General features: G+C 42.0%; 1 protein-coding gene across 1 annotated transcript in view; it reads right to left on the bottom strand.

The window, feature by feature from the left end:
* Positions 1–1014: 1014 nt before the first annotated feature.
* Positions 1015–15703, bottom strand: part of LOC149443911 (cell adhesion molecule CEACAM5-like) — a 55646-nt gene continuing 40957 nt past the window's right edge. Inside the window, exons 11-13 of the mRNA XM_089655228.1 lie at positions 8965–9003; positions 6691–6744; positions 1015–2692 (exon numbers count right to left, since the gene is read on the bottom strand). Coding sequence (XP_089511354.1) covers positions 6733–6744; positions 8965–9003 — 51 coding nt within the window. The 3' untranslated portion in view covers positions 1015–2692; positions 6691–6732. The remainder of the gene's footprint in view (positions 2693–6690; positions 6745–8964; positions 9004–15703) is intronic.

Genomic DNA, 15703 nt, shown 5'->3' with positions numbered 1-15703 from the left:
AGTACTGACAGTACTGGTTATTAGTATTTGACAGCAATCTGAGTGGGTGGTTGTATATTTTTTCTTACAATTTTCATTGAAGTAGAACTGTGGTCGGGTCATTAGCATTTAAATATTTCCATATTCCTAACAATAAGTAAATATGCTTTAAAACAGGTCCCTCATGACCCTTGTAGCCAGGGGAGTATTTACCATGAGGCAAACAAGGCCTTCACCATTTTTCAGGGGGGCGGCACTGCCTCCCCAGAAGAAGGGATGCTGGTTGTCCTGCGTACCCTGTGCTCTGCCTTCAGCCGCCGGTTCCTGTATGGTGACGTTGCGTTGGTGACCAGGAGCGGATGGCACTGTGTATAAGAAGGCTCCAAGGGGCACCGGGGCTGGGTGGCAGGTGGAAGAGCTGAGTGAGAGAAGCTGGGGGAGAGGGGCCCGTGAGATTCTGGGAAGGGAGCCGGGTGAGTAATATAGGTAGCATTGATGGAGAAGAGGGCTGTCGGTGGGAATGAGGCAGCAATGTGCTCTTTATATGTACTGTATGTAGAGACCTATAACTGTACATATGTGACACATCGACCCCCACATACTTCCTGTGTGCTCTCCCATACTGAGAGGGGTGCTCCAGTGTAAATTGGAAATTAAAAGACATCTAAACTCAAGAACAAAAATATATTCCAGCTTACCAGTCCTTGTAATGGCTGCATTAGACATCCTATCCACTAAGTGAAGAGACAGATGTCGCTGACCACCAAGTTCTGCTCAGCGAATGTTGGTGCGTTGGAAGCAGTGGGGGTGCATTGGGGGAGGGCAATTTTTGTGTTGCTCAGGACAGCACAAAACCTAAATACACCAGTGCTTGTAGCTGCAGGCACCTTGGAGTAAATTATCCTCACATATTTTGGGAAAAAATACTTTCACTTTTATTTTCTTAGTGGATCCATCTGTTCATCCTTACCAGCAGTGACTCATCAGCCTGTTGGCCTGCTTCTAATCCAATCCAATTCAAACACAAAGCAAGGCTTGCGTAAAGCATATTTATTGATTAATATTACTTATGTATTTGTATAAGCTTGTGAATGAACATAGCCTGGCCACAGATTTACAAGCAGGGGCGGACTGACGAATCATGGGGCCCCCGGGCAATAGGGGATCATGGGGCCCCTGTGTCCTTGCCCAAACTCAAAAAAGCCTATGAAAAAGGTACCAGGGGCATCTCATGGGGCCCCCTACTGACCCCCGGCCCTCGGGCAGTGCTCGAGTTTCCAGATGGTCAGTCTGCCCCTGTTTACAAGTATTAAAGATCAACCCCTAAAAACAGGACTATGCCCTACCATAGAAGCTCGCTGGTTCAGAGTGTTGCATTTCTCCCTTAGTCCTTCAATGTAGTTGAGTGATCCAATGGCAGCCTCTGCTTTCAGCTGGTAAGAACACAGGGTTTTTTGAGCACTTTGGTATAAATAGAAAAAAAAAATCTTTCATATCTCTTTAAAAATTTTCAGTGGACGATTCTACTTATTTGCAACTGATCCTTAAGAAAAAAATGGATTGTACATTTCTACATTTAGACAAATCTAACAACATGGGACTTTGGTAGGTTTCTAAATGTCTTTGAAGAGAACATGGATATGGTATGCTGTGCACGCCGGAAATGTTCTATTCATTATTCATTTCAGGTTCATTGAAGAATTTTATTTCTTCATATTCGTTATGTTGAACCGGTTCATTTTCAGAATCCATTTTGTATCTTCGGCATTCGTTTCTTATATATTTACTGCTCAGAGTAGATTTGAAAAATGTTGCAGTTTTTTCAAAAGATTTCTGTATGTTAGTTTTTCGGTTTCAACATTTCGGTTGGATTCGCTATTCATGTATTGAAAATATTTGATATTTTCGGACGCAGCAGAATAAATAAAACAAAATTTGGGGGCCCCGAATTTTTCAACCCTAAGAATTGCATTAGACTGCGGATCTGAACTGACTGACTGTTTCAATTACAAATTTAATTGAAATCACAACTTTACTCTGCATTATTGAATGAATTGGAAAATTTCCCAATGGGCCTGATGTACTGTCGCATCATGTGATGTCATGCAAATTAAACAAATGCATTTGTTAATTTTGTTATAACTTTCTGTCCATTTCGTTATATGCCCATTCAGTGAATCGTATACATCTGAATCTCCAAAAATCAAACTTTCACTTGAAAATAGATTTGTTACCACAAGGTGTTTACCTTGGGTGGCATGTCTACTGTGCACTCAATTATCAGTTTTAGGTGAGACCAAAACATGTGTGCACTGTTCAGTTTTTAAGTACTAAACTACTGTCTGACACAAGAGGTCTAACAATACACGCGGAGACTACCTTTCAGACTGATAGACATTTCTTGGTCTTGCAGCATCCAAGGAATGAATGACCAGCCTTCTAGCCAATATAGGTTATGCTTTTGGGTCAAAGGTCTAGGGCATCAAGAATGGGACCTGGAGCCTGTTCTTTAAATGCCACAGCTTAGCAGAGCACCTGACTATTAAGAGGACTAGAGGCTCAAATCAATGAAGGATGTGAAAGAAAATTCTACTTTTTTTTGTAGAGGATTTAATGTAGACCCACAGTTGAAGAGCGAACATTTCTGATAAGGCTCCTTTTTGGGACTCACAGTCCTGGGACATCTTTACTCTTCAACCTTTCTAGTTAGGAGCTAGGAGAAACAAATAATATAATAATAATTATACAATTAATACTAGAAAGTTTCTAATTATAATAAAAGCCAAGACAAAAATTAAATATTTGCAAAAATTAAATACTTTCACAAGATTTACTTCAAGCTATTTCATGTACTCTACATCTATAAAAAAAACAAAAAACCGAGAGAACCTTTAAATCTGTTAACCCAACATTCCATCAGCCAAAGATTGCCACAGTAATAGAAAAACGTTATAAAGGAACATAAGCCTAGTGAAGATCTTAAATGTGAAGGACTTCAGGCAAATTGTACTTCCAGTCTTCTTTTTCTTTACAGGACTTTATTTACTACCAAACTGCAAACTATCTTTAAGGTGGCCTACATCATTGGTGTGATAAGAAAAAGAGTGCCGTTCACAAAAAAGCTTCATGCAAAGACTACAGGGTATCTGACTTTTGGGAGTGTCATTCCCATGGGTCCCCCTTAGTCTTCACTGGTTTCGCCAGCTGACCTCCACTTCATTACAGGATACAGTAGTCAAATGGAAGTCAGTAGGAGGAACCAGTGAGAACTATAGGGGACACAAAATTGTTGGTACCAGGGGCGGACTGACCATTTGGAAACTCGGGCACTGCCCGGGGTCAGTAGGGGGCCCCATGATATGCCCCTGGTACCTTTTTCATAGGCTTTTTTGAGTTTGGGCAAGGACACAGGGGCCCCATGATCCCCTATTGCCCGGGGGCCCCATGAGTTGTCAGTCCGTCCCTGGTTGGTACCGCTGTAAAGTTCACATGAAAATTGTGAATGGAACAATGTTCTAGTTAGGTGGGCAGCAGAAGTCACATGTGAGAGTGACTCAATGTGTAGGAGGGAAACCGGGTGGCCTCATTTCTGGTCTGGGGCCAGGACTGGAAGTAGCTCTGTTTTGTATTAGAGTGTATTTTAGAGTTCAGATTATACTATATTTTATCTTTAAATCTATGACACTATGGAGCAATTTGCCTGCTTTTGAGTGTAAACCCAATCTGCTGGTACTGGCATCATTTGTTTAAAGGGGCCTACAGCACAACGTACTGGAGCCTGATGTACCTAGAAGAGGTGGAGGATACATTATTTATTCAAACCAGTGTTTTATGACCTGCGTGTTGTGTATAGGTCCATTTCCTAACGTAAGCAACCAATTTATGTAGTGGAGGCAGCACTGGTGTTTTAAAAGAAAACCATGGACAAGCATATATTCTCTAAGTGATTTTAAAGTGTTACTAAACCCAGGACCCTACATCCACTACATCTTGTCTCCCATAGAACATGGAAATGCAATTATTTTAGTAAATATAAACTGCTAATTGCCTTTTCTCATCTCAGCAGTATATAACAGTCTTGTGACTCATCAGTGTCCAGCTGAGCCCTGGTTAGAGTTTGTAGGAGGCATTTTCATTCTCCTCTTACTGCCCTATGAGATTGCATAACCCGTGACCAGGACAGCTCTGATTGGCCATGTACTGATCACATGCACCCTCCCAAGAAAAACCTCTCTAGCAATACACCAAACCGAGCATGTGCAGAGTGACTCCTAGAGCACTGAACTATCAGCAGATGGATTGGGGACAGTAGAAGGGAAGGATCAGAGAAGACAGGATCAAACATTCTTTTTACACAATGCAGAGGATTAACCCCTTAAGTTCCACAATGAGTATAACAGCATGCTTTACTGCATATACAGACTGATTTTACCGTTGTGCGTTTAGTAACACTTTACAGATTTTGGTGACATCTTTAAATATGATTTTCTATCAAGAATTTGAACACTTAAGAAGATTTGACATTATTTTCTATGGACTAATTGTTTATTATATAATTCATAAATATATTTTTGTCACATATATGGTAGCAGCCAGGGGTGGACTGACAACTCATGGGGCCCCCGGGCAATAGGGGATCATGGGGCCCCTGTGTCCTTGCCCAAACTCAAAAAAGCCTTTGAAAAAGGTACCAGGGGCATCTCATGGGGCCCCTACTGACCCCGGGCCCTCGGGCAGTGCCCGAGTTTCCAAATGGTCAGTCCATCCCTGGTAGCAGCACAGCACTATTTCTTGTATATATTCAGCAGAAAAGGTAAGTATTCAGTCTTCTTATATACTTATGCCTTTCTGGAGCTTTTTTAAAAGGAAAACTTTGAGACCCCTTTCACATGGGTGTTCCGTATGTCCGTTTTTTCATCTATCTGTTTACCCATGTATTTCTATGGACTAGCAGATGTAAACGGATGATCATCTGTTTACATCAATTAATGTCCGCATCTGTTAACATCTGTTTATTTTAATTGATAGACCTATTTTTCTTTTGTTAAAAGAAATGGAATGAACGAAAAAGGGATGTAAATGGACAAAAAGTGATGAAAAACGGATGTGAGCTGAAGAAAAACGGATGTGAACTGATGAAAAACGGATGTGAACTGATGAAAAATGGATCTGAACTGATCCTTTTTTTTTTTTTTTTTTTTTTTTTGAGAAAACATGACTGAACTGATGAAAAAAACAGAACTCCTGCGTAAAAGGGGCCTAATTATCTGAGTTGTATGAGGAGAGATCACAGTAATAGTCAACTCCTTTCAGACATGCTTTCTCTCATTGAAGCTATGGACACTATGGATGATATGTGGGTAAGGGATGGGGTAAGTCACTGCTTTGATCCTACGTTTCCATCCAAGCAAAGCATGAGCAGAGTGTACTTCTAGCAATTTTGAAGTATCTTTTTTGTGTACATAAATCTTCCCATTTAAAGTGCTTTCACAATCTTTGTGAAAAAGTTTCTGCACATGTATCAAGCTTCAGCCATTCTTTTTCTGGGCTGGGCAAGGGCAGTTTTCTAGTTAAAAAATGCACATGAAAACACACGTGTCGCATGTTTCACAGCACTCTCCCTTTACAGTCTATGGGGCCAAAAATGCCTGCTTATGCTCAGAAATTCTTTCACTTCATTGCGCATATTTCAGCTACTGAATTCTGTAAGCCAGCCTTTCTCAACCAGGGTGCCCAGGCACCCAGGGGTGCCTTGAGGTTTCTTCAGGGGTGCCTTGGCAAAATATCTAAAAATTGCCCAAAACCTGTACACAAGTCAGCGGGTGGGACAAATCGGCCTGTCTCGAGCATACACAAAGCCACAGGTTTTCACTGGGCACCTTTTATGACCTTCTAGCTGCTGGCATCCTGACAACCAATGACATGATCAGTTAAGGAAGATGTTGGCTGCCTGTACAGCATCCTTGTTTGACCCTCCCTTGCCGCTCTCCATCAGAGCTGGGGTCCCATTAGCTCAGTGATGGAGAAAAACTGAGGGAGAAGAGAAACATTGGAATAGTAGTCAGTACCAGTGTGCAAAAGTGTATTTGCTGTGGAAGATAAATCATCTCTAACATTGGGAGTCCTACATGTGTGGATGTTGCTGCATTATATACAACTATTAGAATAGTTTTTCACATTTTAGAATGGGGTGCCTCGGGACTGTCCATTCCATAATTTTAAAGGGTGCCTCGGGACTGCCATAATTTTAAAGGGTGCCTCGGGACTGCCATAATTTTAAAGGGTGCCTCGGGACTGTCCATAATTTTAAAGGGTGCCTCGGGACGGTCCATAATTTTAAAGGGTGTCTTGACCGAAAAAAGGTTGAGAAACACTGAAGTAAGCAACAGACTTTTTACAACAAGAAGCAAAGACAGACTGGAAAAGGTCAAAAGAAGACAAGAGCTCCACCTACTGAATAAAATAGAGAATACAAATATTTAAATTTAGTACTTCATATTCACCTGTCTATAAAACAAGAATCTTTTTTTATTTTTTTTAAATTTTTTTTTTAGTCCTTTAGTCTGTAACAAAGAAAGGAAAAAGGTTCATAACCATTATACACATCTATGCCTTTTAACTTCTATGGTGACGCTAGACTTTATGATCTTTTGTCTGTGCCTGTGACTAACTAAGCAGAAGGATTGCATCTGTTATCACCAGGTTTATTACCTTGGACTGGGAGTCAGTGTACCATATGTAGCTTTGTCCTTTTTAATTCAATTGCTGGAAAATAACAGACAGAAGCAATTAGATGTTAGTATTTAAGCAAATTTTAGGCTTTTTGTTTTAAAGGACAGTCCATGAAATTGACAGTCTTGCATTGGAAGAGAAGAGAGGCACAGCAGAAAGATGCAGGGCTTTTTCTCTCAGATAATAGGTGCAGGTACTCCCCCCTTCCAAATCACCCCTTGTTTCCGCCTCCTACCCACCTCCAAGCACCATACCCTGTTTCCACCCCCTACCTTCCTCCCAGTACTCCCCTTTTTAGAGAATACAGAACCAAGTGCTATGTTGTGGTTCTGAGTAATTTGGAATTTGTTAATGAAAGGCAGTAAAATAGATCCCCTACAGTCGGTAACAATAGACCCCCCCAGCAACCATAGACCCCCTGCAACAATAGATGCCCCAGTAACCATAAATCCTCCCCTGCAAAAATAGACAACCGATAACAAAATGCCCTTCAGCAACAATAGATTCACCCCAACAACACTAGATCTTCCAGAAGCCAGCATGAATAGACCCTCCAGCAACAATAGACCCCTCCTTCAACAGTAGATCTCTCCCAGCAACAATTGGTCACCCAATAATATATGACCCACCAGCAACAATAGATCTTTCAGCAGCCAGCATAATTAGACCCTCCAACAGCCAACAACAATAGACTCATCCCTCAACAGTAGATATCTCCCAGCAGCAACTATCCCATCAGTAATGTATGACCCTCCCCCAAGTAACAGTAGATCTTCCAGCAGCCAATATCTATAAACCCTCTAGCAGTCAGCAACAATAGACCCCTCCCTCAACAGCAGATTTCTCCCAGCAACAACTGACCCCTCTTCGCAACAATAGGTTTTCCCAATGACAATAGATCCCTCAGCAGCCAGCATCAATGGATCCTTCAGCACACCCCAACACCACTTGCCATTATATACATTCTGTGCTGGAGGGGGTTTGCGTGGTGACATGAGAGAACCTGTATTCTGTTACTGGGAGTGAGGTCACAGGAGAGATGGACTGGTAGAACATTTCTCCTTGGTGTCTCCTTTAACCACTTGATGACCAGGATATAGCCGAATGGCGGCTAGAGCACAGTCGCCTAGTTCTGGGAGGGCATCATATGACGTCCTACAGAACAGCGCCACCTGCGCCCACCCTGGGGCATGCACCCGTTGAGCTCTGATCGCTGTGTCCGTCAGGCAGCTGATCACGTCATGGTAAAGGGCGATCACAGCGTCCTTTTACCACTAGATCAGCTGTGTCCAATGACACAGCTGATCACAAAGTAAATACAGTTGCTGGTTATCGGCTACACTGTGACAGCGCGAGGAAAACGGAGAGCTGGTAATCGGCAAGTGTATTTAAAAAAACCAGAGGCAGCCCCCAGCCCCAACAGTGTCCATCAGTGCTGCCAGTCAGTGTCCATCAGTGCTGCCAGTCAGTACCGCCTCTTAGCTGACGGGCTATCAGTAATAAGCTGAGTAAGTATACCTAGAAGAATTGATGTTTTGAAGGCAAAGGGTGATCACACCAAATATTGATTTCATTTAGATTTCTCTTCTGTTCATGACTAGTGCATAAGAGATGCTAGTTAAGAATCCCAACACCATCGTCTCTCTCACATATCCCCTTAACATACCAATAAAGGAAAAACATAACACCGTTGGAGTCAAATGGCCAACATGGCCTTTTATTAACAATTCAACTTCAATACACAAAACATTCCGTAAAACAGAAACATATAGAAGAAGTTGTTGGTCTTTGAAGGCACCAAACAAAAATCGATATCCCCCTGCGGAACCTATATTACAACTAGGCCTCCAGCCGAAACGCATCGGCTCGGAGACAAGGCATACCATCCGCAGTGCAGAACCTCCACCTTCCAGTTAACCGGAATGCACCCGGGCAAACTAAACCACCGATGGGTCCCAACCATTTGCTTTAGCTTAAAAGTATGTGCCACCTCCAAAGACCAACAACTGCCTCCGGAACCAAAACAAAACCGGGAATCGAAAAAACCACCCGCACAAACCCCGCGGGAGAGAGAGTGAATGTGAAAACATATTTTTTAAGTTATTACTTTGAATAATTCTTTTTGACTAGTATTTTAATTATTTTATTAACTGTGAAAATGTATTATTATTTATTATTATTATTATTTTTATTATTAGTAGTTTACATAATAATATTATATTATTTTGCATATTGTTCCTATATTGTACCTACCGCATAGTTTGATTCTGATTTTATAGCTGAGGCTTCTCTCTATATAAAAAAAAAACATTACCCTGTTAATTTTCAGCTGTTTTGCATTCATACATCCAATTCAATAAAACATCTCAGAAGCAGAAATCTGGCTATTTGATTGCAGCAATCAGTCACAGGATTGTGAGGTTTGGTGCCCATAACTATACTGTACATATCTGCTAATCAGTTACAGATTTTGGCAGTTTAAAGTAAAACGAAACGCAAAACATTTTTTTTTTGTTAGTTTTGGATAGACTGGATATGGATTAGAACACATGTCAGGTTTTACTGCTACCTCTGCTAGAGAGATTCTCCCTCCATGTTGTCTTGTTAACCATTAACATTGAAAGTGAAAATTAATGAAAATCTCAAATGTTTGCCCAAAAAAGTAATAGAGGGGACCACCTCCAATGGGGACTTTAGTTCTGGTGACCTGCGGGGGGGTCCCCAAGGGATTTCCTCTCACTTTCTGTGTGGCTATGGGACAGGAAGTGAAGAGAAATTTCCAAAATGGGACACAGATGGAAAAAAATAAACTTTACAGGGGTCATAACCCTCCTTTACTCTAAAATGAAAAAAAAAAGTTTTGCTTATAGTTCTACTTTGCTGAAAATTGTTTTTGCTAAGGGCTGTTTCACACGTTCTGATCGGGTTCACCTGCCCATTTTTCAGGCGGACCTGATTGGAACCTCCATTCTCCTCTATGGAGGGGCGGGTGTAAAGGGACACATGTCCCTTTACACCCGCTCCTCCATAGAGGAGAATGAAGGTTCCAATTGGGTCCTCCTGAAAAATGGGCAGGCGAACCCGATCAGAACGTCTGTGTGAAACAGCCCTTAGCAAAAACAATTTTCAGCAAAGTAGAACTATAAGCAAAACATGTGTCCCTTTACACCCGCCGACATCCAATCCAATCCACCAAAGTGGGACGGGTGGGAATCCAATTCGAATGAAAATGGACCGCCTGTCCGTTTTCATCTGAATTGGATTCCAACCCGTCCCTTTTTGGCGGATTGAGGAGAGCAAGCACCTCTGTGTCTGCTCTGCAGCGGAGCGGACACGGAGATGTCATCCGCTTGCTCAGCGGGGATCAGCAGAGATACCCCGCTGAGCAAGCAGATCTGCTAAACATATAGAGGTAATAGGTAAGTGCACAGTAAGATCACAACAAATCTAAAAGCTACTCGCATAAAAGGATAGAACCCTTGAATCCTTCAATCAAAATAATAAAACAATTATGCAGCGCTAGTCAGAAATACGGGCTAATGATACTGAAAGTATTGCACCAATAGAATATTGTACTAATAAAATAGATGAAAATATTGCACCAATATATAAAATTCATATAATACTGAAAATATTGCACCAATAGAATATTGCACTAATAAATAATATAAAGTGCCTATATAGTGCCAACAATGAAGCAATCCAGTAATGCTGGATAAATAGTGAGCTGTGAACAGGAATAGGTACAATGGATAGTGCACCTAAAGATGTATCCGTATAAATAAAGCTCATGAAGTGCTAATAAGGTGTTCAATAGTCTATAATCAAATACAATCGTGACTGGATGTATTGGTGCAATATTTTCAGTATTCTATCTATTTTATTAGTGCAATATTCCATTGGTGCAATATTTTCAGCATTATATGAATTTTATATATTGGTGCAATATTTTCATCTATTTTTATTAGTACAATATTCTATTGGTGCAATACTTTCATCTACAGTTGCAAGAAAAAGTATGTGAACCCCTTGGGATTATGTGGAGTTTTGGATGAATTGGGCATAAAATGTGCTCTGAACATCATCTAAGTCACAACAATAGAAGAACACAGTCTGCTGAACATAATACTACACAAACATTAGATGTTGCCATGGTTTAATTGCACATAACATGTAAACATTCACAGTGCAGGGAGGAAAAAGTATGTGAGGCCCTAGCTTAATGACTTCTCCCAGAGCTAATTGGAGCCAGGAGTGAGCCAACCTTGACTCCAATCAGTGTGATGATATTGGATGTGTTGCTGACAGCTGTCCTGCCCTTAAAAAACACACACCTGTTTTGGGTTTACTGGTTTCAAGAAGCACTGTCTGATGTGAACCATGCCTCGCAGAAAAGAGCTCTCAGAAGACCTACGATCAAGAATTGTTGACTTGCATGAAGCTGGAAAGGGTTACAAAAGTATCTCCAAAAGCCTTGATGTCCATGTGTCCACGGTAAGACAGACTGTCTACAAATGGAGAAAGTTTAGCACTGTTGCTACTCACCCTAGGCGTGGTCGTCCTGTAAAAATGACTGCAAGCGCACAGCGCAGAATGTGATGAGGTAAAGAAGAATCCCAGAGTGTCAGCTAAATACCTACAGAAATCTCTGGCACATGCTAACATTTTTGTTGACACATCTACAATAAGGAAAACATTAAACAAGAATGGAGTACATGGGAGGACACCACGGAGGAAGCCATTGCTGTCCAAAAAGAATATTGCAGCAGTTTGAAGTTTGCAAAAGAGCACCTGGATGTTCCACAGCACTACTGGCAAAATATACTGTGGACAGATGAAACCAAGATTGAGTTGTTTGGGAAGAACACACAACACTATGTGTGGAGAAAAAAAGGCCCAGCACACCAACATCAAAACCTCATCCCCACTGTAAAACATGGCGGAGGGAGCATCATGGTTTGGGGCTGCTTTGCTGCCTCAGGGCCTGGACGGATTGTTTTCATTGATGGGAAAATTAATTTCAGAGTTTATCAAGACATTTTGCAGGAAAACGTACGACCATCTGTCCGCCAACTGAAGCTCCGCAGAGGATGGGTGATGCAACAGGACAATGACCCAAAGCATACAAGTAATTCAACAAAACAATGGCTGCAACAGCACAGAATACGCCTTCTGGAGTGGCCCAGTCAGAGTCCTGACCTCAACCCGATTGAAATGTGTGGCATGACCTTAAGAGCGATTCACACCAGACATCCCAAGAATATTGCTACACTGAAACAGTTTTGTGAAGAGGAGTGGTCCAAAATTACTCCAGATCGTTGTGCAGGTCTGATCTGCAACTACAGGAAACGTTTGGTTGAGGTTATTGCTGCCAAAGGAGGGTCAACCAGTTATTAAGTCCAAAGGTTCACATACTTTTTCCTCCCTGCACTGTGAATGTTTACATGTTATGTGCAATTAAACCATGCCAACATCAAATGTTTGTGTAGTATTATGTTCAGCAGACTGTGTTCTTCTATTGTCGTGACTTAGATGACGTTCAGAGCACATTTTATGCCCAATTCATGCAAAACTCCATGTAATCCCAAGGGGTTCACATACTTTTTCTTGCAACTGTATGCAATACTGGTGCAATATTTTCATCTATTTTATTAGTGCAATATTCTATTGGTGCAATACTTTCAGTATCATTAGCCCGTATTTCTGACTAGTGTTGCATAATTGTTTTATTATTTAGATCTGCTAAACAGGTCCACTCCGTGTGAAAGGACCCTTAAAGTAACATGCACGTTCAATTGTTTTACAATTTTATTTAAACGCAGTCATCTGGCATGGTAAGTCATTTCCACCAGTGTTTTAATATTCAACACAAAGGGTTCATTTTGATCATTGACTGATCAGTCTTAAAGCTGAACTTCACCCTAAAGGGGAAGTTTTATTTTACGTCCTCCCCTAACTCTACCACATTTATCATATTACATTTTTTTTCGGGGGGGGGGGGGGGATCCAGTACCTAGTTTTGGTAGAGACCCACTCCCACTAGATGACAGTGTATACTCTCCAGCGCTCCGGCACTGCCAAAGTGAAGCCAGGGAAACCAGGGCACTGGGTGACCTATGGATAATGTTTCGGGGATGCAGCCCTCCTCAGACAGGGAAATCAACAACTGGAAAAAGAGCAAACCGGTGGCGCAAACACCTAATGCAATATCCAAGGTTTATGAAAAAGTCAAAAAGACCTTGGAGAATGCACTAGGTGTCTGCGCCACCTATTTGCTCTTTTTCCATTACCACTAGCCTAGGGATTCTGAGCAGACGTTCATACTCCCACTTTTTGCCCACAGCCTTCTTGGAGATGTCACAAGTCTCAGAAGGCTGTGGGACCATTAACAAAGTGCAGCTGCAAGGAGTCACGGCCAGCTTCCCTTAGTATATATGTCAGTGCCGGGGACCTAAAAACTAGTAAATAAGCAGCCTGGGTGAGGACGGCACTGGATCTTTCGACAGGTGGGTGTAGAGCTATTAAAAGTCAGCAGCTACAGTATTTGTAGCTGCTGACTTTTGATTTTCTTTTTTATTTGGGGGGGGGGGGTAGGGGGGCTACTGAAGATCCTCTTTAATGACCTAAAATATATTTTTAAACCCACAAGTGAGCACAATGGTTCAAAATCTAAACACCTGGGCACCAGAAGACCAGACATTTTACACTCAATCCAAATAGGCATAAATCAATGAGCAGGTGATCGGTAACAAATTGTTGTAAGTATGGCTTCCATTGGGGTTCATTCAAAGGAGTGGAGAGCTGCACCTTGTAGATGGGACTGTGCCCTGCACTTTTGAAGTGGCATGGCTCTATGGTAGGGTTTAGTTTCTAAAGGCAAGTAGGCTGTTGACTTTTTAAGTCACGATGCAAAGGGAATTTTCCCGAGAGCTTAGTGAATGAGAAGTCCGCTGATTTTCATCATCCAACATGCACAAGCAAAAATTCTGTTTTTTTATGTTCTTTGCAATGTGATTGAGTGTTAGCAAATGTGGTGAAATTTCACTTTGCTAACTCCGTGCCAGGGGCGGACTGACAACTCATGGGGCCCCCGGGCAATAGGGGATCATGGGGCCCCTGTGTCCTTGCCCAAACTCAAAAAAGCCTATGAAAAAGGTACAAGGGGCATCTCATGGGGCCCCCTACTGACCCCGGGCCCTCGGGCAGTGCCTGAGTTTCCAAATGGTCAGTCCGCCCCTGCTCAGTGCTAATTCCATTGCATATTGCAACTTCTCCTGAAAACCCTATTGTCTTTAGTAAATCAACCCCAGTAGGTTTGCTTTACTAAATGTGTAGAGAATTTCCACTTGGTAAGTGAAAATGTGCTACTCCTTTAGTAAATTTGTAATAAAGGAAAACATTCTCACATCTATCCTCTCCGTTAGTGTAGGTGCCTATAATCATGCTTGATGTTTCTGAATCAAAGCTTCCTTTGTATATAACGATGAATGGAGGCTGTTATTTATGCAAAAAAAACCATTTGAATTCAGAGAGCAAAATTATGAGTTGCAAGCCACAGCTTACTGTTTGTCTAAATGAATATAAACAATCTAAAACATATGCCGCACTAATAAAGCGATTAATCATTATATTGAAATAAATAATAGTCCAACATAAAATCAAAGTCCATGCAAGCAATGTGTCCACCACTTGTGCAATGATTTTTCAATTGATGGTACTCTTCAAATATAAATACACCCACGTGCTCCTTCCACCACGACACAAATATGTGCTTAAAGGAATAAGTGTGACTTCACATTAGAGCTTAATGTGAAGATCCTATGTTCCAAAACCTCACTTGGATGGAGACTCAGTGCTCCTCAGGCAATTTCACAAATACCCAATAAATGCATAATGCTCACTGGAGCCTTCCACCAGATGCAGCTTAAATTAAAGTTCCACACCAGTGCTAAGAGGTCCATATACAATTTTAATTAACCATTTGCAAACTGTGCTATAGCCGAATGATGGCTACAGCACGGTTGTCCAGTTCTGGGATGGCGTCATATGATGTCCTCCCAGAAATTGCCCTCCCGTGCGCCCCCCTGGGGGTGCGCACCTGGCGACCTCCGTGATCGCTGTGTCCTATGGACACAGCTGATCATGTGATGTGGTAAAAGGCCAATCACAGCAGCCTTTTACCATGACCAGCTGTGCCCAATGACACAGCAGATCACTGGGTAAATGCGGTTTCCAGTTATCTGCTGCACTTTCCTCACGCTGTCACAGCGTTTTGTCAGAGGACGGATTGGCACTGATCATCAGTGCCCTGATGATCAGTGCCACCCACCTGTGCCATCCACAAGTGCCCAGCAGTGCTGCCCACAAGTGCCCAGAAGTGCCACCCACCTGTGCCTAGTAGTGCTCCCCATTAGTTCCACCCATCAGTGCCCCCCATTAGTTCCACCCATCAGTGCCCCCCATCAGTTCCACCCATCAGTGCTGCCCAGTAGTGTCACCCATCAGTGCTGCCAGTCAGTGCCACACATCAGTACCTATCAGTGCCACCTATTAGTGCCCTTCATTGTTGTATATCAGTGCTGCCTATCAGTGCTGCCGATCAATGCAGCCTCAACAACGCACATCAGTGAAGGAGGAAAATTACCTGTTTGCAAAATTTTATAATAAAAACAAACCTTTTTTTTTTTTTTTTCAAATTTTTTGCTCCTTTTTTTTTTTGTTTATAGTGCAAAAAATAAAACATCCAGTGGCAAGTAAATAGCACCAAAAGAAAGCTCTTTGTGAGAAAAAAAAAGATAAGAATTTCATATGGGTACAATGTTGCATGAACACGCAATTGTCATTCACACGCAATTGTCATTCAAAGTGCGACAGCGCTGAAAGCTGAAAATTTGCCTGGGCAGGAAGGGGATATAAGTGCCCGGTAGACAAGTGGTTAAAAGTCAGGGATACATTTCAAGAAGTAGCCAACGCATTTTGGGGGTCTACATGC

Source organism: Staurois parvus, unplaced genomic scaffold (genome assembly GCF_062004578.1).
Source record: "Staurois parvus isolate SC_StPar_1 unplaced genomic scaffold, SC_StPar_1.0 ptg000827l, whole genome shotgun sequence".
Classification (NCBI taxonomy): domain Eukaryota; kingdom Metazoa; phylum Chordata; class Amphibia; order Anura; family Ranidae; genus Staurois; species Staurois parvus.
The sequence above is the reverse complement of the archived record's forward strand: the minus strand, read 5'-3'. Positions and strand labels throughout refer to the sequence as shown.